The sequence below is a fragment of the Malurus melanocephalus genome, unplaced genomic scaffold, assembly GCF_030028575.1.
Source record: "Malurus melanocephalus ecotype Western Australia unplaced genomic scaffold, MMel_1.1 scaffold_311, whole genome shotgun sequence".
Classification (NCBI taxonomy): domain Eukaryota; kingdom Metazoa; phylum Chordata; class Aves; order Passeriformes; family Maluridae; genus Malurus; species Malurus melanocephalus.
The window spans coordinates 225993-253810 of record NW_026623543.1 but is presented as its reverse complement, the minus strand read 5'-3'; the positions used below and the strand labels follow the sequence as shown (position 1 = coordinate 253810).

The window sequence follows — 27818 nt, the reverse complement described above, 5'->3', positions numbered from 1 at the left end:
CTTTGTTTAAGACCACAGTCTACAAGTTCCTAATGAATGGCATTTAGGAAGTATGCAGTTAGTCCCTAAATTAAGTGTCTTGAATCAGACTCTCAAGACATTTACCTATATCCACAGACTGTATGAAGAGCTAAACTCCTACACTGTGCCTGAAGTTAGTGGGTGTGCATAACAATCTACGTAGGAGCAGCAGTTCATACTAATGAGGTATACATTTCAAATGTATATGTACACATTTTAATGAATCATATACTCTTTTAAAATTAAAATAAAAACTAAATATTTGGGAATATTTAACTGTTTTCTTTTTAAGCAGGTATTTACTCTTTATAAATTGATAAATAATAAATACTAATAGCCAAGAGCATTCAAGCATGAGAATATCAGATACTTCATAAAGTCCTATTTAGAGGATGGTCAGAGGATTATCTTGTCTCTCTTCAAGGAATTAAGCCAGTAGAACAGGTCTGTGCCAGTTTTTTTTCCATAAATCAAAGTGGCACTGACTAAATCGTGTCTGGCTATATTTAGGTTAATTTTCACTATCAAATACATGTAGTCCTAATTACTTAATATGAAAAGTTTTTCAAACAGAAATAAATGTCGTACTCTTGAGTGGTCCTCCCAGATCAAGGAGCCAGCTCTGTGCCAAAGCTTGCTTCCATCTGGCCCACTGGCGTTCATTTGGGGAGGATGAGGAGCAAGTGATGGAGCAGCATGCCCTGGCCAAGCAGCCTGAGGCTGCCTCCTACTCGCAGGCTGCTGCTCGGTGCGAGCGGGCGCTGTGTGCCATATGGCACTGGGGCAGAGCACGGCAGTGGGCTCGCAGCAGCGCCTGCTGCTTTTACTGCACACACATGGGCCCTGCATTCAGAGCACAGCCCTGACCCACACAGTGAGCTTTCAAAATAGGCTCCCAGGCTGGGATGAGCTTCATCTCTTTTCAGCCTATAAACACTGGTTACAGGTGTTTGTAAAACATCAAAAGCATGTTGATTTGAGAGTTTAACAGCTCCAGCATAAATTAATGTATTCATGTTTCACACTGAACACCTGCAGCATTTTCTGTATTCTTCTATTGCACCAGATTAAGTTGGTGCTTTAGTACCCAAACAATTCAGCAAGTTCTTAAGCAGAACACGATGACCTCATGTCACAGAGCTCCTAAAGAAAGCAAGCCTTTTGAATAACCCGACCAAGACCATTTAAAAACTGGATAACAAGCAAGGAAGTAATGTCAAAGCAGTGCATGCTGAACCTAGCAGGGCTTCTCTCATTGTGTTCATCAGTGTGGCCTGCTGCTGGTGTGTGAGGCCAACATTCTTACAGCAGTAATGGCAAAGTAGATTTCACAATCACCAAAGCCTGGCGCAGCCACTGGAAACCCAGGCGCAACATGCTCTTTAAATTAATTCATGGAGAGAAAGCAGATGCTGAATGAATGAAATGCTGCCTTTCCTTCTGAGGGACTCTGATAGAGAACATGTTACAATTGCAGGCTTGTCTGCTTTGTGATAGGGAACCAGACAGGAATTTTTAAAGGCATTTCTTTTCCCTTGGGATAAAAATTGGCCAGATTAGAATTATGGTGTTCTTGAATGTGAAAGAAATTGATAAGAGTTGCACCACCATTAGTGGAAAAGCAGTCATTTCTAGTTGTGAAGGAAAAATTGCCTTTCCAATAAATTCATTGTTGGACATGGCACAGAACATTCTTGCTACAAAATCTTATTGTTTTCATCCTTTCAGCTCACCAGGCATTGCACAAGCCTGACAACTGAGCATCATTCAAATGTTAAAATAATATTTCCTTCATGATTCCAAAAAGAATGATGGAGGGGCAGGTGGAGATGGAGATCAAAACAGCAGTATGCACCATGCAGCAGACAAACTTACAGGCTGCAGTCAGTGTTTTGGTTTGCTTCCAATGTCTCTCCTTGCTGACTGGTAACTTGTTTCCTTAAAAATGAGGCTGTAGGCCACCCCACGAGTAGAAGGAACCCTAAAAATTCTGTTAATGAAAGCATCTTTTTACATACAACAGTGAAAGATTCTTTGCATTTTAAATGGTTTGTGACATGAGCTAGTCATTAGCAAGACATGACTCAGACATGATTGTGGCCTCTTCTTCTCTGTAACAGGAGGCAAAGCAAGAAGGCTTGCTCCCCCAGCCACTTTGTTACATGAGTCTCCTACCACTTGGCTTTCCTGAAGCTTCTGCACACCACATGGAATCTGGGGTCAGCCAGCAGAGGAACTGTCCTTGCACACCCTCTCATTTTCTACTTTTAGTTTGGGGACAGATGAAAGTAAAATTGTTTTAAGCCCCAGAATCTCTTTTGTGGTTTGTGGTGGAYAGTAATCAGGTAAATCTGGTGACAACGTTCAGGAATTGAGTGGTGGAACTGAGCTGGAAGCAAGGGATGTTAAGAGTGTCACAACACAGTGTTGCAGGAGAGAGGCTTTTAGCAGCCAGGGGAATGAGAGGGAGAAAAAAAACAGAAAATGTGAAAACCCACTACAGGCTGTGGAGCTTCAAAAATACTGAAAATTAGCATTTTCTTTAACAACTCAGAAGAAAAGAGCCCTTTTTATTGTAACAACCTCTGTAGAGTAGTGGTTCTGATTTCAGATGCATTTTCAATGCAGATGTAATGATTGTACTGGATTAACACTGTTTGGGTACATCCCTACACCTGCTTGTATATAAGCCTACATTTTTCAGATACTTAGACAGATTTGAGTGGATATTGATGTTTCACTGTTGTGTGTTTCTGCATATGTTGCACAGAAATAAAGAAACTGAGTAAAATTCATGGCCATCCCAAATTAGAAATGATAAATCCAGTCTCCAGCACAATGCAATTACGCATTTCCATGTTGCATATTTCACAGAAAAAGCATTTAAAATGTCATGAAGTGAAAGAAAATTTTAAGAGAAGGCAAGGCTTGCATTCCTCTGCATGTAAATACAGTCTTTCTGGATTTATCAGTTGAAGAGGCTTGAGGAAAAAGCTTGCTTATAATTAAAAATATGGTTTCTAAAAAATACATGGCTGCTTATTTTAATTGATTCTAGCAATACAGCAATACAGTGTGATACAGTATGCTATAAATTGAGGGTTGTAGTAGTATTCCTACAATAAGAAAGACCAATATTAAGTATTGGTCTTTCAGAGAATCTCAATACAAAATTAAAATCCCTGTGGGGTGTTTCAAGTACTTTGAAGCAACCCAATTATTCTTCCTCTTTGGAACTCAGCAGCTAAATCAAACATGAGAAACTTTGGTGCTTCTTTAGACTCAGCTTCTTCCTGAAGCACTAGCCTCCAGTTTGAAAGCATATTCCTCTCTTGACAGTAAAAACTATTATTTACAGACTGCTGTAGAGTTAATAATTTGTCATGTTTTTCTGTCCCCCCAATGCCACAAGCTTGTCCATATCCAAACACTATTTCTTTCTTAGTGTTTTCTTTTCAGTGTTGAATGTTGCTGAGTCAAGGTCAGGAGGAATCATGTAGCTCTTCAGCTGATGCCAGTAATGTACAGTGTTTTCTGTCTCTCATGGAAATAGCTTTCACCTTCTAGTAGGCTTCTTATAACCTGTGGAGAAGAGTTTCTTAACCATACAGTGTTTTCTGCCTGCACTTCAAAACTGCCTTGCATGAGGGATGTTAGCTTCCCATTATATATTCTGTAGTCACAGTAAGAACTTTTTTCACATGGAGTTACCTGCTGCTCTGTCGTCTGGACTGATCAGCTTTGCAGAAGAGTATGAAGTTTTCCCAGAGAAAGAATGGCTATGTAACTATTGCCTGGATGGACTGTTTACAAATTCCTCTTACTTAGAAATCAACATGTAAGGTTCTTTTTGCATTGTCCCTTTAATCCCTGAAGAATGGCCATACGATATTTCCTCTCAAACAAAATTCAGGTGAAAAGTAGATGGAGCAGCAGAAAGCCTAGTGCTTGTCCCAGAAACAATCATACAGTGGAGCTGTATATTGCTCTTTTGTCATGGAACCCTCTTTTAGGACCATACTGGGATGATCCACAGCGCTGGATCTTGGAGTTAACATCACACTCTGACTTAGTGTTTCCTGTTGTCTCCAGGCTCAGATAAACAGGTTGCCTTAGTTGCATTGAGTCACATCTTCTTTTATGAAATAAAACTTAAGTTTTCTTCTATTACCAAAAGCAAGAGTGCTTGGTATAATCACACCACTCCGTATCCTGAAAATCCCATTTATGGTCTGCCAGAGAGCCTGTAAGTTTCAAGATTCCCACTTCTTCTACGAACAAAAATGTTGTGCTACAGTTGGGGAGCTTACTAAGAGCTCAGTGATTAGAATGTCTCAAAACAAATTTCATTTCAGGCATTCAGCCCTTCCAAATAGAAATTATTTAGTTCAAAAAGTACTACTCTTCCAGACTCACAGATGATTCTGTCCACTACCACCAATCTCWTTCAGGTACACTGTAATTTACGTTTCTCCATCATTCACTAGCATTCAGATATTTATTTCAGAGACCCAGTTCCTCAGCTCACATAAATCAATGTTGTTGCATTGATCTCAGCTGAGCAATGCCAGCATATTTTCTAGCTTATTTCAAAAAGTACAGGAATAATTGCCTAATATCATACAATTTTGAATCTGCCCTTTTGAATTTAGATCTGGCTTCTGGAGAAGAACATTTTCTACTTCAGAGATGAGTCTTTCTTCTTTCCAAACCCACACAACTGTTGTGTGGCCCTCACTGTTCAGGGCTGAGTGAGAATGTTAATGCTTTCATGTTTCTTCTTTCCCCAGCCACAATCAGCTGTGTATGTAGTGACTTTCCAGCCCTGCTACCTCTTCAGATAGAGAGCTACAGCCACAACCTATTGTTAAGAAATGCTGCAGGTTTCCTCAGACTAAATCAAATTATGAAAAAGAAAGAATAAATCTTGTTCTGGCACTTTGTCTGCAAGCAGAAGCTCCATATAGAAAGAACCTTCATCCAAATAGGGCTCTTACAGACAAGTATACTGTTTGCTATGACATGCAAATAACAGTTTTGGATGAATGCTCAGTATTGATTCTTTTTTTTTTCACACTCCCAACGTTATTTTCACATTTTCCACAATTTTTCACTGTTTGTCCCAGCACTTTTGTCTATTTTTCACTTCTTACCTAGGTAAGAATCTGTTGGAATAAGATCTACACAGTGAACTATGGTTCGTATGGTTTAACAATTTTATGGAGTAACTTTTATGCAATGAAAATACTTCTGCTTTCTGTTACAGMAAAAAAAGAAAAAAGTTACATCTGTGGTATTTTAAATATGTACAATTTTAATACTATAAAATCTAACATAACTGCTTTGTCCTTTGAAAAACAGGTTTTGTGCAATAGGCAAAGCTACAAGCAGTTCTCTATTTCTTTACTTTTGTGTTTCTAAGCAAACTAAAATCAGCTTGCAATCAATTTGGTTCAGCCAAGCTTTATTGCGAGAATGAATAAAAAGGAAATTGGTCTCGGGAGGGAGGGTAAAGGAGGAACATGCATTTGCTAATGGCATGGTGGAAACTTTGCTTCCCATATTCATTCTAAAAAACATGAAAAATGTTTGGCATATGATTGTAGGAAGAGCTCATCCACAGCACATGCTCTTTATCACGGTAGTCCTACAGAAACGTGTTGCGAAATGCAAACAATGCACAGCATGTACAACTAGGTTTGACTTTGCCAAGACTCTTAAGTGGAATGAATGCGTGACTTTGCTTATTTAATAGCATGTTTGCCTCCTTGTGCCTCTTTAAGAGCCAGTCTGAGCCCAGAAGAACTTTTTTTTTTCTTTTTTTTTTTTTTTTTNTTTTTTTTTTTTTTTTTTTTTTTTTTATACATCGAGATGATACTTTGTTTCTACTTTCAGGTTTTAGAACAATCCTTGCTTGTTGTAGTCCAAGGAGCTTTCTTCCTACTTCCATTGCTTGCTTGCTGATTTATAACATGTTCTTGAGCAACTCAAAAAGTACAGATATATATGAAAACTGCATATTTGAATTTCTGCTGTTATGCTTGCTTATAATGGCTTTAAAATAGATTTGAGGACTGTGTCTATTTTAAACTGCTACTTAACAGTTTGCCTCATTTATGAATATTACATTTCTTCTTTCCAGGCTCTTAAGGATGATGATGCTGAGACTGGACTGACTGATGGGGAAGAGAAGGAAGAACCCAAAGAAGTTGAGAAGCTAGGGAAAATCCAATATTCTTTGGATTACGATTTCCAGAACAATCAGGTTTGAAACAACCAACCTGTGTGTGCATGTGGATAGTGACGTGATACATTTAGTTAAAGTAGATATTTCTGAAATCCTTACTGCTTACACAGAGTAAAGGAAGAAAACAAGACAGAAAATTCATTACAAGGTACTACTGCATTGCTATTGAATGCACTTGGAGTTCATATTACACCTTTAATCAAAAACTGAAGATGCAGTTTTGTGTAATGGTTATGAATAACTTAAAGAATCACCAAGCTATGTCAATGCACATTATAATTTGAGGTTTGCGTGCAGACACTAAAATGTAGCTTCAGCCTTCAAGTATTTAAAATGTAAGCAAACCAAGATGGGAGGAAAAACAGAGGGAGGTAAAGGTAAGTTGATTCACTGGGTCTTTTAGAAGGTTGGTAGGATTGCCAGGAGTGACTCTCGTCACTTCATCTCACTAAGTGCACTTAGCTGCATCAGGTTCTGTTGCTGTCCATGAAAGTACATATCCTAAAAATCTGATTTGGAATAAAAGTTCAAATAAAAAGGTTCAAATAAAAACCCCCAAAAGCCAGGGAAGTTAGACAAGAATTTAGGGACTGATACTCTTTCAGTAGTCTACTCGGAAGCTGATGAGACTAAACTGGCATACTTATCTGAGTTTGCAGAATTAATAGATACTGTGTTATGGTGGAGAACTAGAATCAACCAGYTAGTATGGCCACCTGCTGAACTAGCTTATCTTTTATTCCCCTCACTGCCCTCTTTTCCAGGGATCAGTTTTGTCAATTAAACAAATTCACAGCCTCTCATTAAAATTCACTGGCTTAATTTTGTCCAAGGTATATCATCACATCTGAGTTATTCACTTCTACTGTGTATCTTTCAGTAAACTTGAGAACACATATCTTGACTTTAATTTTTTGACATTTTCAGTCAAGATCACATCATTCTTTCCTATTTAGGGAAAGAAGAGACTACTGAACATAAATCCCATGCAATCCCTATTTATCATCTGAACTGCCTTCCACATGTACTTGTGATTAGTTCCACACGCATGTTCTTTATTTGATGCTCTTTATGGAATGTGGTACTCCTGTTGCAAGACAAAGAAAATAGGAGAAATTAGGAAAAATTTCTCTGTTAGCAGGGAGTCATTTATACACAGCTATGACTTGGCATAATAGTGTTTGCCGGTATTTTCAACTACTKCCTGACTACCGGTGCTTGTTTTTCAATGCAAGAGCTAAATAGAGTTCTGAAGCCTTTCAAGAGACTGTGGTTAAAGGAGCTTTTCCTCAACTCCCAGACCAGATTGCCTGGCCATGTGATGAGTCACACTGATCCCCCTTGAAATAGGTATGAAATCAGGATGAAGTGTAGACCCTACAGAAGCAGAAGATTTTAAGAGGGGGAAAGGAAAAGCTGCAAATGTGTTCTGACAAATGGATTTCAGTTTCCTTAGACTATGAAAACAAATCTTCTGTGTGAACTTTATTAAGGAAATGTTGATTTTATGAACTGTATTTTACAAAGGAAAATAGGATGGAAGATCCACAAATCTGTAAGCCTGTATTGTATTTAATTAAGATAATAAATTATTTGAGTTGTGGATTTCTGATTTGTTTTGCTGCTCTAAACTATGTTGCAGCTTAGAATTTGTCAGAGAATGGGTGATAAAATAGGAGAGAGGATTCAGATGGGTCAGTGTAGTGCAGTGACTTGAAACCACGGTCCCAACATTTGGCTAGTATATTGCATAGGGTTAAGAATATAGGATGACCAATGAACTCTCCAGCGCATTGTGCCACAGTTTTAGAAAGAGAAATTGTAAAGGTGAATTGAATTGCTTTCCCACTCTGCTAACTAAAAATCGTAGACTTGTTTTTCACTCTTTGTTTTRAAAAACTTAATGCAGATCCTGAGCCTGTTCATATTATGAACTGTATTTTTGAACCTGTATTTATGAGCCTTTATTTATGAACTGTTATGCATCTGGGAGAAAAATGAGACACAAAAGGAGAAATGTTTATTGCAGCAGAAGGAAAATGTTTCATGGAACTTAAGAGTCCTATAGGTGGGAAAGCTATACTGTGGATTGAAAACTGGTAAAAGTAAGTCCAGCTTAGAGGGATCTCTCAGAAGCCAGAAGTTTCTTTCACAGATTGACTGTATTGTTCTTTATTCCAATTGTTAGAAATCCTGTTTCCAATTTTAAACAATTCATCCATGACAGAAGCAAATATATAGTGATTGAAGCACTGATTTAGAAGAAAATATTCTAGATTTCATTCCCAGTTCTTAATATCTTCCGAATGACCTTGAAGAATCACTTCATTGTTTATCTTAGTTTTGTATCTATGAAAAGAGATTAAAAGTATTTTCTTTTTCTCAGCTCTTTATGCTGATGAGCCTAATACAGTCTGGGTTGTCTAGATTACGTGACATTACATGACCTAGCATGAGATAACATAACACAGCATAACCTTCATTTAACAACAAATAAAAAATGGCCAAGGCATTTACAAGTTTCATCTGTGCTTCAGTCTTATTTTGAAAGTGTATAAGAGATCTAAAAATCTAATTTTTCTGTTTTGCTATGAGATTACAAATGGTTACTGGGATTTAGTTACCAGGCATTCATTTTCATGGGATGTTTTTTGAAAATATTGTCCTTCGTATACTACCTGGGCCCCTTCATATACATAGCAAGAGGACTTAAATATAAGGAAGACTGCAAGATTCACTTGTTTTCAATTAAGCTCTGCCTGAGGATTTGAATTTGATGTTATCATCTTTTTGTGTTTGGTTGGGGGCAAGGTTACATGCTAGGGGTTTAGAATACAAATTTTATTGTCAAAATTAGACATTCTTGATTGTTTAATAATGTGATTTCTATTCTTAGTGCTCAGCATAGAAAGATAATGCACAAGAGGAGAGAGCAATTGAAAGTTATTTGATTGCAGTTTTTAAAAGGATGAAGTCTGTATTTAGCTGTAATCAGCTGCCCTTTGAAAACCTCTTTTCTGCTTTAAAACAGCCTTTGTGCAGTCTGCATCTGCCATAATTGGTTTTCTAAAGTCAATAGTGTTGCTTCATTTGCCTTCCTTCGGGGGGAGGGGGTGGTAGGAAAGCGGGGGAAGGATAGTTTTTCCTAGACCAGAAATAGAGTCTGAATATGCATTCCTCTGTTACAGTATTTTTATAAATATCTATTTGAAATTACATTCTGCTGTTTTTCTCTCTTTTCAGCTTCTGGTTGGGATTATTCAAGCAGCTGAGCTGCCTGCGTTAGATATGGGTGGTACATCTGATCCCTATGTGAAAGTCTTCCTTCTGCCTGATAAGAAGAAGAAATATGAGACAAAAGTCCACAGAAAGACCCTTAACCCAGTTTTCAATGAGCAATTTACATTCAAGGTAGTGTTTTAATAATTACTGATACTTTTTAATTTAACCACTATGTATATCATGTTTGGCTATGAATTTAGACATCTTAGATAATTGATAACTGCAGCAAAATGATTTTTCGTGTTGTAGAAAACTGTGAGACTGAATCTTGCTATTGCATAGGATCAGACAGGTTTAAAAGGCAAAGTTTGATTTTAGGCACTTTGGTTATCCAGATAGGTGACAATCTGATCCATATTTTATGGCTGGATAAAATGTGCAGGAAATTCAGAAAACAGTGACACTTCGACAAATGTCATGCAAATTTCACTAGACTAACGTTTTCTTTGAATATTTTTGTCATCTGATTTATGAAATTCAGGATAACATTTCTTTTCCTCAAATATAAATTAAAACTCAAGGGAATTAAATGGGTGAAGGACAATATGGCAGATTAATCTTGCTAGACTTCGTCATAGCATTTCTTTGCCATTCTACTTTATGTATGAAAAGAAATCCTGCCTCCGGTTTAATAAATAACGAAATAAAGAAACGTAGGTAAGCCTTACATTGCAGTATTTACATTGTTCCAATAGCATCTATTAATAGTGCTTTTCTAAAACTGTAGCTGAATTTGAATCCCAGTTAAATAGAATAAAGGAACACTGTACAGCATATTTCACAGGCCTTCTCCCAATATGCATTCCTCTGCTGTTACTTTAGGCCTTTCTCTCTGTGCCCAATCTTATAATGACAGCTACAGACTGAAAACAGGAACAGCGAAAGATTCAGGCTATGAAATCATTCAATGAGAAAGATATCCCTGTAGGCCAGAACTACTACTGCATATATAAGCTTATTTTTTCCTTGAAGATGTTCATAAAAGCAATCTTTTGTGGAGAGTTATTTCTTTCTCGAGCTTTCCTAAGAGAGTATTTAAAAGAAAACAGAGTTCTAAATTACATATTCCCATGCAGCTCACAGAAGCAAAGAAAGAACCAATAATGCTGTCACCTAACATGAAGACACAAGTTATAAATCAGATCAGCCATTTCTGGACTATAATGTCCACTTGTTGTAATTCACATCTTTAATATTTAAATTTTATGCTCCAGAAAATAGTTTATTTTCCATGCCAGACCTAACAGAGTGTTTAGGTGCATCTCAATATGGTACTGACCATCCCCTGTGAACTGTGGTCTGTACTTGAGAGGAAACCAGCGGAGTGTGCCAAGTGCTGTCATGGTTCTGAGGACTGCAGTGACCATTTAGTTGGAACTGCAACTGTTGTAACAGCTTCCGTGGGAACTGTTGAAGGGATCTCATTTGCTTGTGCGGAGCTTTGCACCTGTGACCCACTTCAGGTGCTGTACATTATCTGTTGGCCTCCTTACCCCCTCTCTGGCAGTGCTGCCCACCAGGCAGCTCCAGCACAGGCTATTGCCTTCTCAGCGGGCACAGCTGGGAGCTGCCTCCCTTCTTTCCAAACTATGGCTAATGGGAATGAGTGGACTTACGTTTTCTGCTGTATTGCATCTTGTCCTGAACCTTCTTCCTTATAGAGTTCTATGCCTAAGAGTTCTGTTATTCCTTGTCTTTCGCATTCATTTTTCCCAGACATCCGTGGTGCTGTTCCAGGGTGCAAGTGTTTGTCAGACTGCAGCTGTCTGAATTATATACCCACACTGCACTGCCAAAGGACACTGAGAAATCCTAGCTTGACTGCACCAGCCTGGCAGAGGGAGCTGTTCCTCCTCAGTTCCAAAGTGGGAGCAGGGTTCATATCTAGAGGAGTTATACGTCTGTGCCAGAAAAACAGTCCTGTACACGTCCTTCTGCCAAGGTCTCACCTGCTTTAAGAGACTGATTGTCTCGGAGCGGAAAGCAGGGAGAGGGAGCAGCCCTTCAAGAGGGCTGAGGCCATCCTTGATAGTCCAGAACAAAGCTGGAGACTGAGGCTACTGTGGAAGTAATAACTTAAGCTAACATTTAAAAAAGGAAAGTAGTTAAAGTGAGCTTTACTGAGGTCAAGTACAAAAAAGTAAATGATGAATGTTGTCTTTGCACACATTCCAAATGAGCAGGATCCATTAAGTGGTATTGTAAACTAATCAAAATAGGCTTCAGAACACTTTTCTTCTCCTGTTTTTGAGGCTGTGTCAAAATAAAACTAGCATTATTCAGAATTTTTCCTTCTGCATACATTTGCCCTTTGTGGCATTTTAGAAGCTACAGATAATTTACAGGAAGAAAATGGATTTGGCTGTAGTATTTACTAAAATGCACAACCATGTACCACTGAAAGTTGATAATGGAAGCTAGATCTGGCTCTCAACTTGTTAAGCTTATTTTAAATGTTATATTAAAGGAAAATTGTTATGTAAAATGTATATATAAAATAATAAAAATGTATATATAATATAAAAGGAAATGTATATATAATAAAGAAGGAAAAATGTTATGTAAAAGGAAAATTGCTACTTATTAGTAAGTATTTTAATAAGCAAGTGGAAGCCAAATCGTAACAAAAGACAACAGTCCTAGGGTTTAAACAGACAGGAGCATAGAGATTAACAAGGCCAGTGGTAATGCCATGCTTTCACTTCTCTTTTTATATAGGTAATTAATAAAGAAATATTTACTGAATCCCATGGAAACCATTGGAACTTGCAAAATATATTCAGATTGACCAAGTGTTCATATAAATCCAAACAATTCCTAAATCAGACCTCAGATAACTATTCAGGTGTAGCTTACCTGAACTGCCTGTCTCCATCTGAATATTAAAAGTGTGACTCATAAGCATCCTAACCCACAGCATCTGTCTAGGCCACATGAGCACAACTCATTAGAATTAGTCAGAGCTTGGCTTTCTGCCATCACAATTTCTAGTTGTACCCTATGACTTAGAAAGCACCTTAGTGTCTACCATGTGAAAGGTGGTCTACCATGAAAAATATGCCCTGGTAAGTAATAGGCATTGGTACTGTAAGAGAAGTATTCAGTATCTAATACTTTGTGCCATTTATAGTAAGCCAGTTCTGTTTTTTTCATCAGTCTGGGAGCTAGCCATCTCTGAGTGATGACAGGTGATTTATTGAGGAAAAGGCACCATTGTGTGAAAAGTTCATGTGTCTTCAGTGCAAGTAATTGGGCTTCTTGTTTCAGTTTCATCACCCATAAAATGATTTGAAGTAGAATGAGAAGAACCCAGGAGTGATGAGTGAGCTGCCACATTGTTCCATCCAGTGCCAGAGCCTTGTCTCAAGAAATACTGCATCTGGTGACTCTGAAACAAATACACCTCATAATTTTCTCTGCAGTTCAATTTACCTGAGATGACAGCTGATAAACCAAAGAAATAGATTTGCATCATAGTGGACCAATCTTTATTGTCTCAGATGTGAAGTTTGTAATTTTCTTGTGTTTGCAGGTGCCATACTCTGAGCTGGGTGGAAAAACTTTAGTGATGGCAGTTTATGACTTTGATCGTTTCTCCAAACATGATATCATTGGGGAATATAAAGTTGCAATGAACACAGTGGACTTCGGTCATGTCACTGAGGAGTGGAGGGATTTGCAAAGCGCAGAGAAAGAAGAGGTAAGAAAAATCAGACTTGTTTTTTCTCCCAGAACACTTCTAGCCTCACCTAGAGAAACAGACAAACAAGCTACATTTTTTTTTGCCAAGACAGCTCCCATCTGTTATCAGCATTTCTCAGACTTACTTCGCCTGATAAATTTTTGATAAGCATCTTTTCCAATACTCATTGAATGCAACATTCTCCTCTGCTAATTCAATCAATCTTTTTGACACTTTAAGCAACATATTAAAAATGTTTTCATGAGTTTGACTTTTTGTTGAATTGGTGCATTTTGGGTACATAGAATTTGCATTTGCATTGTAAATGGTGTACATTTAGGTTTCTTGGTAGTTCTCGGGGTTTGTATCTCAAGACATCTTACTGTTCATGATGATGATGGTAGGGTTTCATTGAAATACCTTATTGAACTGCTGTGCAATAATATCCTTTGATTAGAATTACAAATTTCACAAAAACCTTAAAATGGCATCTTACTCAAATATTTATCACCTTTTTTATTTTCCTCTCATTATCAATATCCCTTGGATCCATTATTTATTATGTGTAGTGCTACAAGTACACAAGACACTTTTTGGAAATATTTCATCACCAGATTGTGCATCCTATAAGATTGTTCGTACTGATATATACAACTTTTTGCTTATTATAAGACAATTTTGTACTCATTTTTACATTATTTTTCCTTTTGATTGACAGACAGTACTTGCCCACTCAGAGTGCATGGCATGCTTTAATTCTCGGGTGGGAGGAGAAGGAGTCGTGAGTCTGAGTTTCTCATCATCTAATTCAGCTAATAAACTGCTTTGGACTCAGACCTTAGGTTCTGTAACTAAAGGGACAGTCACTGAATGAAATCTTGCCTTCAAGATTTACACATTACAAGTGATGGTAACCTGAATATTGATTTGGTCTAGAAGTGCCAAGAATAGCAGCACGTGCAGATCCATGCAGCCTTCTCAGATTTTCAAAAATGGTAGATTTCAGTCTTTTCTTTTTAAATGTTTGTTTTGAAAGACTGTATTTTCAGATGGCATTTTTCAGCTCTTGATTGATTTGAAAACCACTGCTACAGTGAGACTCAGAGTGAGAGTGAGACTCTGTAGAGTTCTGCATTGCATTGTTGCACAGAGGCAATACTTKCAGGGCTCTCTTTCTGCACATGACATCAGTGGCCTTGCTATATGGAGCCACTTTTAGAGCTAAATATGAAAATGAAAAAAAGAGATAAAGGAAGTTTGTAGATCAAGAGCCCTGTTCTTTTAAGTGCTCAGTACACCAGAAAACTGCAAATTTGAAATTGGAATGTATTAATCCTTCCAAATTTCATTAACTAACTGTTTTTTTTATTACTGTTACGTGTGATTTCAAAGTGTTTCATGTTTTTCTGTTTCAAAACACATGAAATAAGCCAAACATGTTGAAAAAGGAATTGACCCTTTACTTTTGTAGTACAACTTTCAGAACATAAAGAGTGATATCCCTATATGCAGCTTACAGATAACACATAGATTAGTGTGGGGTTTCATCTGCGTTATGGCATACAAAGTTACTTCTTAAGTTTTCTAGCTACCATTGACAGTAAGACCTGACTCAGTTGCTTGGTCGCTTTCCATAAAGTTCATACCCTGCTAATACAATATGATTAAAACATTGCCTTAAACAGTAATTAACTTAATTCTGTAAATGCATTCTGACTTGGAAAATACCATTCATTAAAACAGAAGGAGCTAATCAAAATAATTCTGAAAGTATTTGGATATTTTAAAAAGTATTGCAAAAGCTTTGAATAGTTTGCTGTAGAGATGAAATCTAGGTTGCTGTCGCCTTTCTTCAAACTTCAGGTACTATGTTGCAGGAAAACCATTGTTGCTTTTATATGTTTTTGATGGAACCTTTTTGAAGTTGCTACTGAAGCATGGCTGTTCTTTTTATAAGGAGCTGGGCCATATGATCCTGTGAAAACATTAAAAACACTGCTTACACTAACTCCTTAAATATTTTTTCATGCTACAGGAGATCTCCTGTTTTATTTTTGCATCTTGATGCCCAAGCATACAAGGTATCCAATCAATACAGAAAAATATTTTAACCTGGGTTATATGGAGACTTTTTAATCTGGAGACTTTTTAATTTTCTATATACTGTGTGTAGCTGGTCTGCAGCAGCTCATTAGCTCACTGCACAAATTAAGAGTGATCTTACAAAAACCCTTTACTCCCTAGCCAAGTGTTATTCCCAACAGTCTTCACTTATTGCTGCTCTGTTAGGAAACCTCTACTTCTCTCACACGTATGTTGAGCAAGATTCAAATAATTGTGTAGCCCAAATTGGAAGAGAAATCTCTACCAAGAAACGAAAGAGGTGCATCTTTCAGCAGTTTGCAAATTGTGGTTCAAATTAAATGTCATTCACATTCCATATTTGATTCAATTCCCTTACCATCTTTGATGCTCCTGTCCCTGCTCCACAGCAGAGATTCCAAGCAAATTCTACTATATTCTGTCTGATAATAAGTAGGGATGGGAGAGATCCTATCTGCATAAAGGGATTATCATCTGACAGAGTAGGTGTTGCAGAATTCATGGTAGATACAACTGCAACCAAGAAATACCCTGGTTTTAGAATTAGCAAATCACTGGGCATACAAAGGTTAACATGATTTACCTATACCTATACCAAATGCATAGCAGCGTGCACATGTTTGCCTCTTGGTAGTGGTCATGAACATGATATGGTGGTCTGGCCTACTGAAAAACAAATTAAGCAACTGGATTTTATCTGAAGATTTATAGCAAGTGTAATTCTATTGCTAATAAAAAATCTTTTGTAGACTCTTACACATGTTATAAATGTGTAATGAATTTGTCCTTGAAAAGCACATCTGCATGAGATCTGCAATATTTGAAAAATTACATTCTTAATTTCCTTTCTTGCCCTTAGAGCACTTAGGCAAGTTGTCAGTTCTCAGCAACCTAGTGCAAATTATAATTCTAAATAAGATGCCAAAGTATCCTAAATGTTTTATACAAGATGTATACCAAAGTAAAGCAGTGGCAGTTGTCACCAGTCACTTTAAAAGAACTATCTAGGTGGCATCAGTCAAACTGAATCTAAAAAATCTCATTGTTAGATGTCAAATTCAGTTGATGCACATCACAGAATTACAATTTAATTAACATTTCAATCATAGGGGGCAAAATAATGTTACAAGCAGTTACTCTTTTTGCTCATAAAGCTCCACTGTACATTCTGTCCTTTTGTCTAAATGGGCTTGAAATTGAAGACAGGATGAAGGTTTAATGAAATAATGTTAAGCTCTATCTCTCACAGCCTAGGCATTTGAATGGCATCTCTCTGACACTGCATTCTCTTCTGGGAAAGGTCTTATTAATATATTTATGTTGATGAAGTAGTTTGAAGGTACAAGCCTTTATATGAGCATTTGTTATGACTGTGAGAGGGCTTTGGGAATGTGCTGTGGCTGTTAAATATTGAGGAGGCCACTACTAATGAGCTGTGTACCTTCAGTCCTTTTTCCTTGGCTGCTTTTAGCTCCACAGTCCTAGCTCTCGTAGTCCTTCAGTCTCGTTTGGCTGAGAGCGTGGGAGGGAGGAGTGGTAGATATTGAAAGGTTATTCACTTTTACCAAGTCTGACATATAATGGTTTGGGCACGGAGTGTTAAAAAGCAGATCACAGGAGTTTGCTCCTCTCTGTCATCTACCAGATGTCATTGCCATTAACTTTATCTGAGTACACACTGCATCCAATATCTGTTATCACTGCAGTACAGAAGGCCAGACAGACCTCTTCTTTGCTCACAGCGGTGTGAATCATACCGAGAGTCATCTTCTGAATACTTCAGCTGATTTCCCTCCAGACATTTTGTTATATTGGCACTTAAATTGAAAACCTGTTGTAGCAAACATGCCAAGAAATTTTAGGGAATATAAGGAAAAGCAGAAACAATTCTTTCCCTTGAAAGCAGTGGAGAAGCAGAGCATTGTATCGTAAGAAGGATCTTTGTTGAGCTGACAATATCCACCACCAGGAATTCTGCAGGTCTTTCACAACTGCCATGACACGAGACTCTGCTTTATCTGATCAGGTATCCACCATGGTTAGGTTACATGATGGATGCCTGCTCCTACCACAGTGGATGGTGATGGCTATGTTTTATACAAGGCTTCTTGAGGGGAAGGTCTGCTGGAAAACACCAACTTCACTCCTATGGGATGCACAACCCCCGGCAGGAGAGATACTACGGTACTGCCTTGGAAGGGGGTGAGAGGCAAGGGTTCTGCAGCTGGAGAGTGGAAGAGCAGTTCTGTGAAGCTTGACAAGTGCTGTTTCTTCCTTATGAAAAACTAAAAGGTGAGGGAGGTAGGTGGAAAAGTGGGCCTGGAACAGGTATATTCAATACCTTGGTATAGTTTATTGAAGTTGGAGACTGACAAAGTTAGTGAGCCGCACAGCTTGTTGACTCTTTAGAACTGAAACTTGCAGAGATCTAAGAGGAAAGGACATTTTTACAAAAGTCACTGTCAAATTACAGCAGCAAATCACTGTTATTTTCTGTTACAATTATATGAGAGATGGACAGATGATCTAATAGGCCTTTCCCATCTCTGGTAATAACACTTAGTTCTTATATAGCTTTGCAGCTAGCACAGTGCTTTGCAAAAGAAAATATCATTATCCCTGTGGAGATGTTGTCAGTGTCAGACATTTTAAAATGTGAGGTCTCCTTTATTTAGCTGCATGTTATATTGGAACACTATGTTTTCTTCATGGTGTTTACTTTTTCTCAAGTTCATTTCTTCCTACACCAAATTAAAACTTTAAAATGTTAAATCTAAGGAGGTTTTAATTTTCAGGTTTTGTGAAGGATTTATACAGTAAACAGTGTTGAATTCCTGTTCAACACTGTAAGTGCAGCATCTGTCCTGCCAAGGAACTGAGTTTCCTACTGAGACAAAACAGAGGTTCTCAAGTTTGAGAATAAGCAAGCCTGCCTTAAAATTCTTCAGCAGTTATTTAGTTGTTCTTCACGTTGAAATTGAAGATGCTAAAATGATTTTAAAGGTAAAACAATACRATTCAAATAGAGCTGTAATGGTACTGCTTCAGCTCAGTAGAATTATGCATTTTTTTTCTTCCCTTTCATATGCAAACTGCTGACAATCCCACTATATACCTTTGTTGAGTGTTCCCTTTCTTAACTCCCTCTCTGGAAGAGACACCTTAGGAGGTCAGAGACATTCTTGTGTTACAATAAAAAGAATGTAATTGGCTTACCTGAAATCAAAAGGGAGCTTGTCTTGATTCATCTCAGACTGTCTGGCTTTACAGATATTAATTCAAATATTGAGGGCAGTATAAAAGAAGGAGAATCTTAGTATTAAATCCAGGCTCTTCTGGGGCCTTTCTGTTCCTGGACAGTATTCATTATGAGATCAGAAAAACATGTATTGCTTATTTGTCAGAAACGTTCTTATTACCATTCCTTCCAAGTGCGGAAGGGTATCTTGAGGTTAAACTGTGCAGAAATAGTAGGTCCTATACTTGGTGCTAAGCATCTAATCACCCATAATACACAAAATAGTAATAACACTTGTTTCAGACAAGGTATATTGCTAAGAACCTCGTAGAAAATTACCAGGCCAAAGGAAGGCACAGTGGGCAATTCCCAGCCTCTGCATCTTAATGATGCTGTGTGGGGTTTTATTGCTCAAGCATAGGATATTTTGAAGTTAAAAGACACAGCCACATGCAATGGCAATTGGAAAGCAATTGGAATGTTCTAAATAGGGTTTCTGTAGAGTTTTGAGAAAGAAACTGAGAGGGATCAAACTCACCTGAAGCCAGAGTATGAAGAAATGTTTTGGATGGAATTTGCAAAAGGAATTTGAGGAAATACAATATAATTGTGGAGTATTTCCAAGGATAAAGCTCTCTACTCTGGGAGAGATTGCAAGTAGATCTGTAGGATCATCTGATAAGTGTGTAAGGGTCACAGAACATGCTATATCTGAAATCATTCAGCATTGTTCTCTAAACGGAGTTTTATGTACTTGCTTTTCTGACTACCAGCATCAGTGAATGCATATTCCAGAGGCAGAAATGGCCTTACTGGGATTCTAGGCAGAAGCTTCACAATAGTCCAGGCTAACACCTTATTTTGCTTTCTCCCTTACTTTTCCAAATCAACAGTGACCAAAATCTGATTGCTGTTACAAATCAGGATCAGGAGCTAAAGGGAAGCTGTAAAACTGCTGTATCAAAATACAGTGTCATTAGAAGGASCCTCAGAACAGAGAGCAGCATTTTTACAGTCATGGGAGAAGAGCAGATCTCACAAAGGCAACAACGGCATTTTCACTACAAGGCTGAGAAGRAGAACTATGCTGCTCCAGTCTCTTTGCTTTGTTGTGTCCACTCCATGTAGAACTAAAAGATTTTGGCTTCCAGGAGCATCAGAGAAAGATGCATTTTTGAAAAGGGGAGACAAATGTTTAGAAATTCTGGTCCAAGAAAGGAAAGGATTAGCGATTTTCTTCATTTTTTCCTCTGTCACCTTTTAAACACTGATTTAGACCATGTCAGAGATTACCATAGTAACCATTTAACCTCTTTTCAGAGCCTGTTGTGTTTCCCTTTAGTTCAGCAATGAGCTTAACTGGTATCTGAAGCACTTTACATTGCACCTGTAACAGGAATTAGCAGCAAATGTTCTAATCACAGTCAGAACCGATACACATAAGACTGTATTTTCATTCAGGGGTATTAAACTTCTATTTAGTTTATGCTAATATTTCAAGAGGTAGAATACATGACTTTACGAAGTATTACCAGGTCTTATTTCTAGGCTAAATGGGTGACATACAGCAATAACTCAGTCCTACATTTCCTGTTCAGTTGTATCATATAAGTCAGCCTTCTACTAAAGGCTGAAGAAATCCCTCACAGTGGCTGGTGTGTTGTTAGTGGGTTACAGGTAATGCAGCTGGAAGAGTTTAGTGCACTTCTTCTTTCCTCTTCCTTTTCTGTGGCCTTCTGCAGCTTACTTTGTGTTTTTTACCATCGTAACTAGGGAAACGCTCAGGACTTGATGACTTCAAGTAGATTCTAAAAACCTTTGGAATAGCATAGTCTTTTTCTCTTCTTCGTGTCTAATTTTTTCTGGTCAGGGTGCTGTTGTATGAAATAATAACTTGGCCAAAAAATCCTTTTTATAGAATATCTCTCCGCATTTGTTGCATTCATCCCTTGTAGGTAATGGAGAACTGACATTTCCATTTTTTAAGATCTTCCATTCTGTTGCATACACGCAGTTCTTTTTGAAGGACCGATGATGGTTAGTCTTTCAATCACACAGTTCAAAGCAAACATTATTCTTGGATGTTCATAGGTAACGCTACGTCATACATAATACTTAGGAGATTAGCAAGATAGACATAAATTCTTCTTTGAGAATGAACAAATCAATTCTTCTCTCTTTCTCTCTCTCTCACTCTCTCTTCTCTCCCCTCCCTCTTCCACTCTCTCCCCCTCCTCTGCCCCTCCTATGCATAGTGCTGGGCAAATGAAGGGAGAAACTCACAAAATGCTGATTGACCTCTCCATTTCTTAAAAACCTTTTCATTTTCCTTTTTCCTTTTTTAAAATTCTACACCATCCTAAACACCTGAGAGAGTCCGTTAATAATTAACTTCCATTGTGTACCCTCCAGTCTAAAGTTGCAGTTGCCTGTTAGTATTTATATAGACCAGAGATGAAACTTTTGTGAATCATTCCACCTCCTCACTTCTCAGCATATATTCTTTCATTTTTTGTGTATGTGTGTGTATGAGATTAGTCCTGAGCATAAAGCAGAAATATATCTTTCTGTTATGATGTGCCTTTGGTGATGGGAGCTTTTGTGCAGACTTCAGTAGTTTTGTGAGCAGCCTTAGTTGCATTAACTGAGGGTCTTTCTTTCAGCTTGCTGCCTGCCTGGCTCGTCCACTGGATGGATGGAATTCCCTGTAGGATTACCATTATGGGGGCTTTAGAACTTGCTTTTGATGGCACTGCGGCTTCTCATGGCCATGGGCAGACAGCGCCAGAGCTTCCCATTAGATCCTTAATATTTGGTGCTGCTTTAAGTTATTTCTGGTTTTCTGGAATCCAGAAAATTTACCTCTGTTTTTCCGTATGTTCTTCAGTAATTGTGAAAATTAACAGGAGGATATCTTGTTGATGAGTGGAGCTTGGGCTTCAGAACCGGCAGCAGCTCGTTTTTGTGGAAGTGCCCTGAGGTCTACAGCTGACATCCCATCTGTTAATGCCCASCATAGATTTAGAAGTGGATTATGCTGAAAGTGCTTTTACTCACTCAGATTTTCACATTAATTATCAGGACAAACATAAATTTTCTGCGATTTTTAGAGCAGGCAAGTTTTCTATGACATGCCAGTCATTTGTATTAACTAACATTAAAACTTTCTGAAAAAAATCTCCTGTTTCAAAAAACCTTTCTTTTACTTAGAAATAGTACTATTTCCTATTAATTCATTTAGGCATTTTTCTAAATTAGGTGCTGTTGTTTGCCCTGGATCTGGAGGACTCCTAAATCTTCAAAAAGCATTTTAAAGAACCTCCTATAATCAAACTCATTCTAGGATGCAGGGAGCATCCTGGAGCTGGTATTGTTCTCCCAGTGCCCATTTGGGAGAAGGTGAAACAAGGAAACCCCCTTACAAGCTTGGAAGATAGACCTTGCTTGGTTTTGGAGCAAGGAGCTAGAAAATGTATGATTCTCAGCCCTTGGCATTTTTTTCCTGGCTGCATGGGACAATGCAAATTCCAAAAGCTCAGATTTCCTCATGGCATTGTGACTTTCCAAAAAAAAAAAAAAAAAAAAAAAAAAATAAACAAAAAAAATTTTTAATTAAAAAAAAAAAAAAAAAAAAAAAAAAAAAAGTTCTGTATGAGACCTTACTGGCAAAGGATACATAGAGGAGTTTGCTGACAGTAGACCAATGTTTCTTATAGGCCACTTGCGCCTCCACTGAAAAACTCTTTAAGGGTTTTTAAACCCCAAGAGTTTCAAAGTTTCTGATTTTAAGACGTAAGTAGATGAAGAAAATAACACATCCCTTATAGCTTCAGCAATACTCCATCTCCGTTAAAAATGGGTACTTTATTTGTTATTTGGATGTTACTGGATTCTTTATTGCTGATTGTTGTTATGTCCTTCTGCAGTAGATTCAAACCATTTCATACATGATGCCTCCTCTTCTGTACAGAACTTACACAATGGAATCAAGTCACTTCCAATCCTCTTTTCAGAGAGCTGCAGAAATGAATCTTTTACGTTTTTCAAAACCAGGTTTTCATTTTTCCAATAAGTCGTGACTTCTTACCTTCTGTGTAGTTTTCAGCATCTAAAAAAAAAATTAATGTGTGCACAAGAATTGTGTGCAGTATACTTTATTTCTTTGCCAGGCAGAAAAAGTCACCAGCCTCTTCTGATCACATCTACTGTTGATTATTTTATGTAGCATTATACTAGCAGTTCATGGTCTGTGGCTAATAACTCTGAATCCTCAGCAGGAGGTATTGCATTTTACGATACATTTCCTGGTTCAGAAGATACTTAGAAAGAAATCTTGATTTCTTTGTCTTAGAATGTAGAATTTTTTGCTTTTTGGCTGTATGAAAATGTTCTATGTGTGTGTCGTTACAAGTAATTAAGCACTCTCTTTCTGACCAGCCTGTTGCATTACTATTTACTGTTGATAGTTCTTTTATCACCTGCCTCCTTTGTCAGTACAATGTCTTCCCCATCTATAAAAAAAAGTGGTAGACCTTGAACAGAAAAAAGAAACAAAAAATTGCATGTTTCCTTCCTCAGTCAAATTTTGAATTTTACTGAGTGAATCTCAGGAAGAGCATAAATCTGGTTTTAGCTGAAAAGACCTTTTTTCCATAAAGCAATGAGACTTCACATTCATTATATTTTATATCCTTTAAATTAATGTTGATTTAACAGCCTTTTATGAGTTCTTATGTTTCATCTGGGTTTGATAAAAGACAAATGGCTGATACATACCACCTTCATCCTACTTGGCCTTTTTTGGGTAGCACTGCTTCAGCCTTCTGGAATTTCCCTTGGGGTCTAAGATTTATTAAAAATGAACGTCATTGAGCCAGAGATTTTATGATAAGTGCAGTCTTCTTTCTTAGATTTTTAGATAACTGCATTGAATTTTTATTTTTTTTTAACTAAAGAGATTAATAAAATTGAGTGTGTACTGATTGGTACAATGACCTTTCATGAGCTGCCTTATCTTCATAAAAAATGTGTTAAGAGACTTTTTCAAAGTGAAATAGTCAGGAGAAGTGGAGTAACAAGAGGAATTTGCCACTATGTATTTATCCAACAACTTCAATATCTTTCAGATTCATAAAAATAAATGTTTGAATGCTTACTTTAAGAAGTGGATATAGGCCTGATAAGGGCAAGTCAGTAGATTTGAATATGTAGCACTAGTTTGAAGGACCTCATTCTTGAGCTGTACACAAATATTTAACATGCTAAACCTCAGATATGTAATGCAGTACATTGTAGAAGGTGACATGTATTAGTTTCTTCAAGTGGAACCAAAGACAAAACTACTGAAATTATCTGAGAGTATTTTACATATTTCGGACTACCCTCAAACTAGAACAAGAGCTGTTTTGATGGTTTTCAGCTTGACTCTTTTCCACCTGCATATCCTTTACCCCACTTCTTGTTTAGGCAGTTCTGATGCTCTTGAAAAATCTTCAGTACAAAAATCAGTAAAAGAGGACAATGTGAGAAAACTTTCCAAATGAAAAGCAGTGATACAGGGAGTGACTTCTAATCCTACCTGTGCTTGTAGCACAGAAGCAGTGAGTGGGAAAAAAAAAAAAGATTACATTGGCTTGAGTGAAATTTTACATGAGAGAAAATCTTCACCTTGATAAATTACAGGTGGAGAGCTGTTTGGTTATAGGTCTTCACCCATCAGCTGTCAGTTTAGATCAGCTGTGCTTTTCCCATTAGCAAATCCAGTTCCTTTTCATCTTGCTGTGTTGTTCCCTGCTTTGCAGCCCTTCTCAGGTTCCTGCTGCAGTGCAGTGGGAATCCTTGCTTTTCTGTATAGCTGAGTTGTCTTTGTGTGAAAATAAAGACACAAGGTGGCTTTGGCACAAAATGGTGTTGGGTGCTGCCCTGGAAGCTGGCGAGCATGGTAAGGAGGTTTCTGTAAGTGTAAAGGGATGCAATGCCTTAACGAAGCTGGATCCTCAGAGTCCTGTCCTGTTCAGGGAAACCCTTGAACATGTGGCAGGTTCTCCTATGTTCTGTTTGGCCTGCCCCTAGCTAGCCAGCAAGCTTCTAGTTTTGAATAATTATAGTGTGTATTACCTGTTTCCTAGTTGCTAATTTGGAAGATTTTGGAGGAGGCTGCACTGTTGTGTGCAGTGACTGGGGTCATGGAAGGGAACTGGAGGTCATGCTAGGGAATATTATGGAAGAACATGGAAGCCGAGCTGGTGCTGCAGCAAGCAAAAGATTAGAGAAGGGACAGCAATCAACCTTTATAATGTAGCTGGAACTAGTATGAGTGGCCAGGTCTTTATGTCTTAGTAGTTTGTTAACAGTTTCAGAAAAGGGAAGAAAGTGGCTGCCTGCGAAGGTGGTCCATGAATTCTACTGAATCTCTCTCTATGGGTTTTGCAGAACAAATAGAAATATATTGTATGGCTTCAGTAATGGAGGCACTGATTTTGCCTGATAGACTTCCCCTGATGCTGATGAATTTCAGCAACAGTTGCTAGCAGACATAAATGATTACTCATTCTATCATACCAATGATTCCCACCTTTACTGGTTTGTTCAAATCTATTCTGTCTTTTTGTTAATCAATGGTTGTTGTAACAAGGAATCTGTTCATGCCAGGTTTTTAGTACAGTACCACGTGCAATCATACATGTTACAAGTAAGAAATTGCTAATTATTTTGACTCTTAATTGCAGTTCTCTGCTGTCTGCTCATCCTGTTATCTTTTCTGGATGTATGCTGTAATTCCAAGTCATAGTCTAACTAGGCTTTTAATTGAGTCACCTTTGGAAACTGAAGACACTCTTGGTAGTAGACACTGCATTAACTGAGCATAAAGGTGCTCATACTTACTACAGGAATTTTCAAATCAAGCAAGGGTACTGTAATATGGTTTCCTCTTACCCTATCAAGGGAGGACAATGACTTTCTGTAGAGTGACTGCAGTGCATATATAATATTCTAATGATTAGAGAAAAGCTTTGTGATTTGACTTGTCACAGTGTCTGATAAGCCAAGAAAAAACCTTTCAAATGTATTACATTTCCTTTCAGTGTTGTACTTAAACTACTCACTAGAAAACTAGCCTTGTGACATACTGTAGTTAATAAGTTTCCCATGCTGTCAAAAGTAGTAATATTAGTGTGCCATTCAGTTAAATTAATTTTGTTTTGTGCACTGGCCTGCATAGACGTGAGTGACATTTAGAAATATGATCAGGCAGGAGCTGAGGAGAAGCCAAGTGTCAAAATAGCAATTCATGCAGTCATGAAAGCAGAGCAGCAAGAATTTTTGGGTAGCCAAAGAGTTACAGAAAACCAGGCTGTGATGTTCAGCCACATATGAGTCTTTTCAGTTGTTCCTCCCTTTCTCATTTATTTAATAAATTAATTTTCTTCTTCTTTAATTAAGAATTTGGTAGGTTTGATAGCTTGGTCTCTTGTCTGGAAATCAAAGAGTGTGTTTTTGCTAATCTTTGATTTCAACTTCCTTCAGCTACAGCATTTCTCATTTTGCAAGAGGCATCTGATTATGATGCTTTTAAGCTGATGACTGGGAAGTGGCATTTTCTACTAATAAAAACAACAGTATTTTCTCTTTCCATTTCCTTTGCTTTAGAGAAAGCAGTAATTTAAGTACTCTTTCTAAATAGTTAAAAATGTAATAAGAGGACTAAAAGGAGGAAGCTGTCAGAACCTGGTTAGTTAATTTTTTAATAACATTGGCAGGTTCAAATTAATTGCCCAACTTGCTTTCAAGTCCAGTTTACCATTGTGTTAGAGAGTATTACATAGTTATGGCAGTTAAAAGAAATTCAATGCACTTCTTATATATATATATTGCAAGAAGACAGCAATGTATAGTGAATTTCTGTTTCAAGTAGCGCTGTTCAGAGTGGGGCTGGGTGGAAAGAAGGGGAAAAAAGTAGGGTGTTTTTTTCTTTCCAAAGAAAGATCGTGACAGGTCTGTTCCTTTTAAGCAAAGGTAAAATGTATTGCCGGCATAAAAAAATTGTATCACGAAGAGTCAGAGAGTAGGAGTGTGGTAAGGAAATCATTCAAAAGGAATTTGCTATTAAATCCTTTCTTCTGATTCTTCCTCATTCCTACTCTATAGCGTGACTGTATAACTACAGGTACCACCTCCCCAAGCCTTTAATAAATTCATTTTATTTGAAAGATTATTCCCTATCTGCCCTAGAACATCTCCCTTTTAAAACTCGCCTCATGGATGTTTGCTTCTATTTTTCTTCTCCCTTTGACTATTATCAGTCTCTTCCATCTCTTCTGTAGCCTGTTGTCACTGCTGTTCCCTTTTCTACAGGGTCCAAAGTGAGCCCTCTGGATCTTTGCCTCAAGAATTCTGTTCTTTCCAAGGTCTCATGGTACAACCTATTTCACTTTGCTGCTTAATTTACTTGATCATATTACATTATCAGGGGCTTCATTTTATGGCCAAGTTTTCACATTTGAAAGGGGTGYGTTGTGGGTTAAAATTCTTCTCCTTTTGTTCCCTTTCTTTGGGAATTTTTTCTTTCCCATTTGTTGTTGGGACACACTAATTGCCGGGTCATCCTTTTGATGGCTGGGTGATTAACAAAGATAATGCCCCACCTTAACGGTCTTGCCAAGCGCTCGGAGAGGGTGGTTTGTGTGGTGGTGGGAATTTGCAGTCTTTTCGCTGCTTCGCTGGGAGAAGGTAGTCTGCTCGCTGGCTGCTCTGGAGAAAGCTGGCCTGCCTTTTTTTTTCTATGGAGACCAGTACCCCTGGTCATTGGGTTCCTGCTTGCTGCACCATGGTTTTCTCTCCTGTGCCTTGCCGGGGATTCCAGCTTCAGGGGTGAGCTCTGCTCCATCCCATCTCGCAGGCGCAGGATTCCTGCTCGTCTCTTTGCCGTCCTGGGTTTCTTGCTGTCCATAGGAGCACCAAGATCGGCGTTTCTGCTGTGAGTTTTGCAGAGAAACTTTTCTCCATCCACCCCTCTCATCCATTTTGTGTCAATCATTGGCACCGTGGGAAATCTGAGCCAGCCGGGACCCGCGCCACTGCGTCCCCTGCAGCCGCCAGAGAATCGCTGCACCCACCCTGCCCAGCCGGGAGCCAACAGCRYCCCTGCCAATGGGACTATAACTGCACCAAAGGGGAGGGTGTGTCTCTGTAAGGCTTTCACTGGGTTTGGGACTGGGCTGGTTGTTGCTATTGTTATGGTTACT

The 27818-nt window shown here is 38.1% G+C and overlaps 1 protein-coding gene across 2 annotated transcripts in view; it reads left to right on the top strand.

Moving 5' to 3' along the window:
• The window catches only part of SYT1 (synaptotagmin 1), a 336960-nt gene that overhangs the window by 252948 nt on the left and 56194 nt on the right, over positions 1-27818 (top strand). Inside the window, exons 6-8 of one of the 2 annotated variants that reach the window (XM_057377405.1) lie at positions 6173-6286; positions 9512-9679; positions 13083-13250. In XM_057377405.1, the coding sequence (XP_057233388.1) occupies positions 6173-6286; positions 9512-9679; positions 13083-13250 (450 nt within the window). Of the gene's footprint in view, positions 1-6163; positions 6287-9511; positions 9680-13082; positions 13251-27818 lie in introns of both variants that reach the window. The other variant, XM_057377404.1, reaches the window with a different exon arrangement.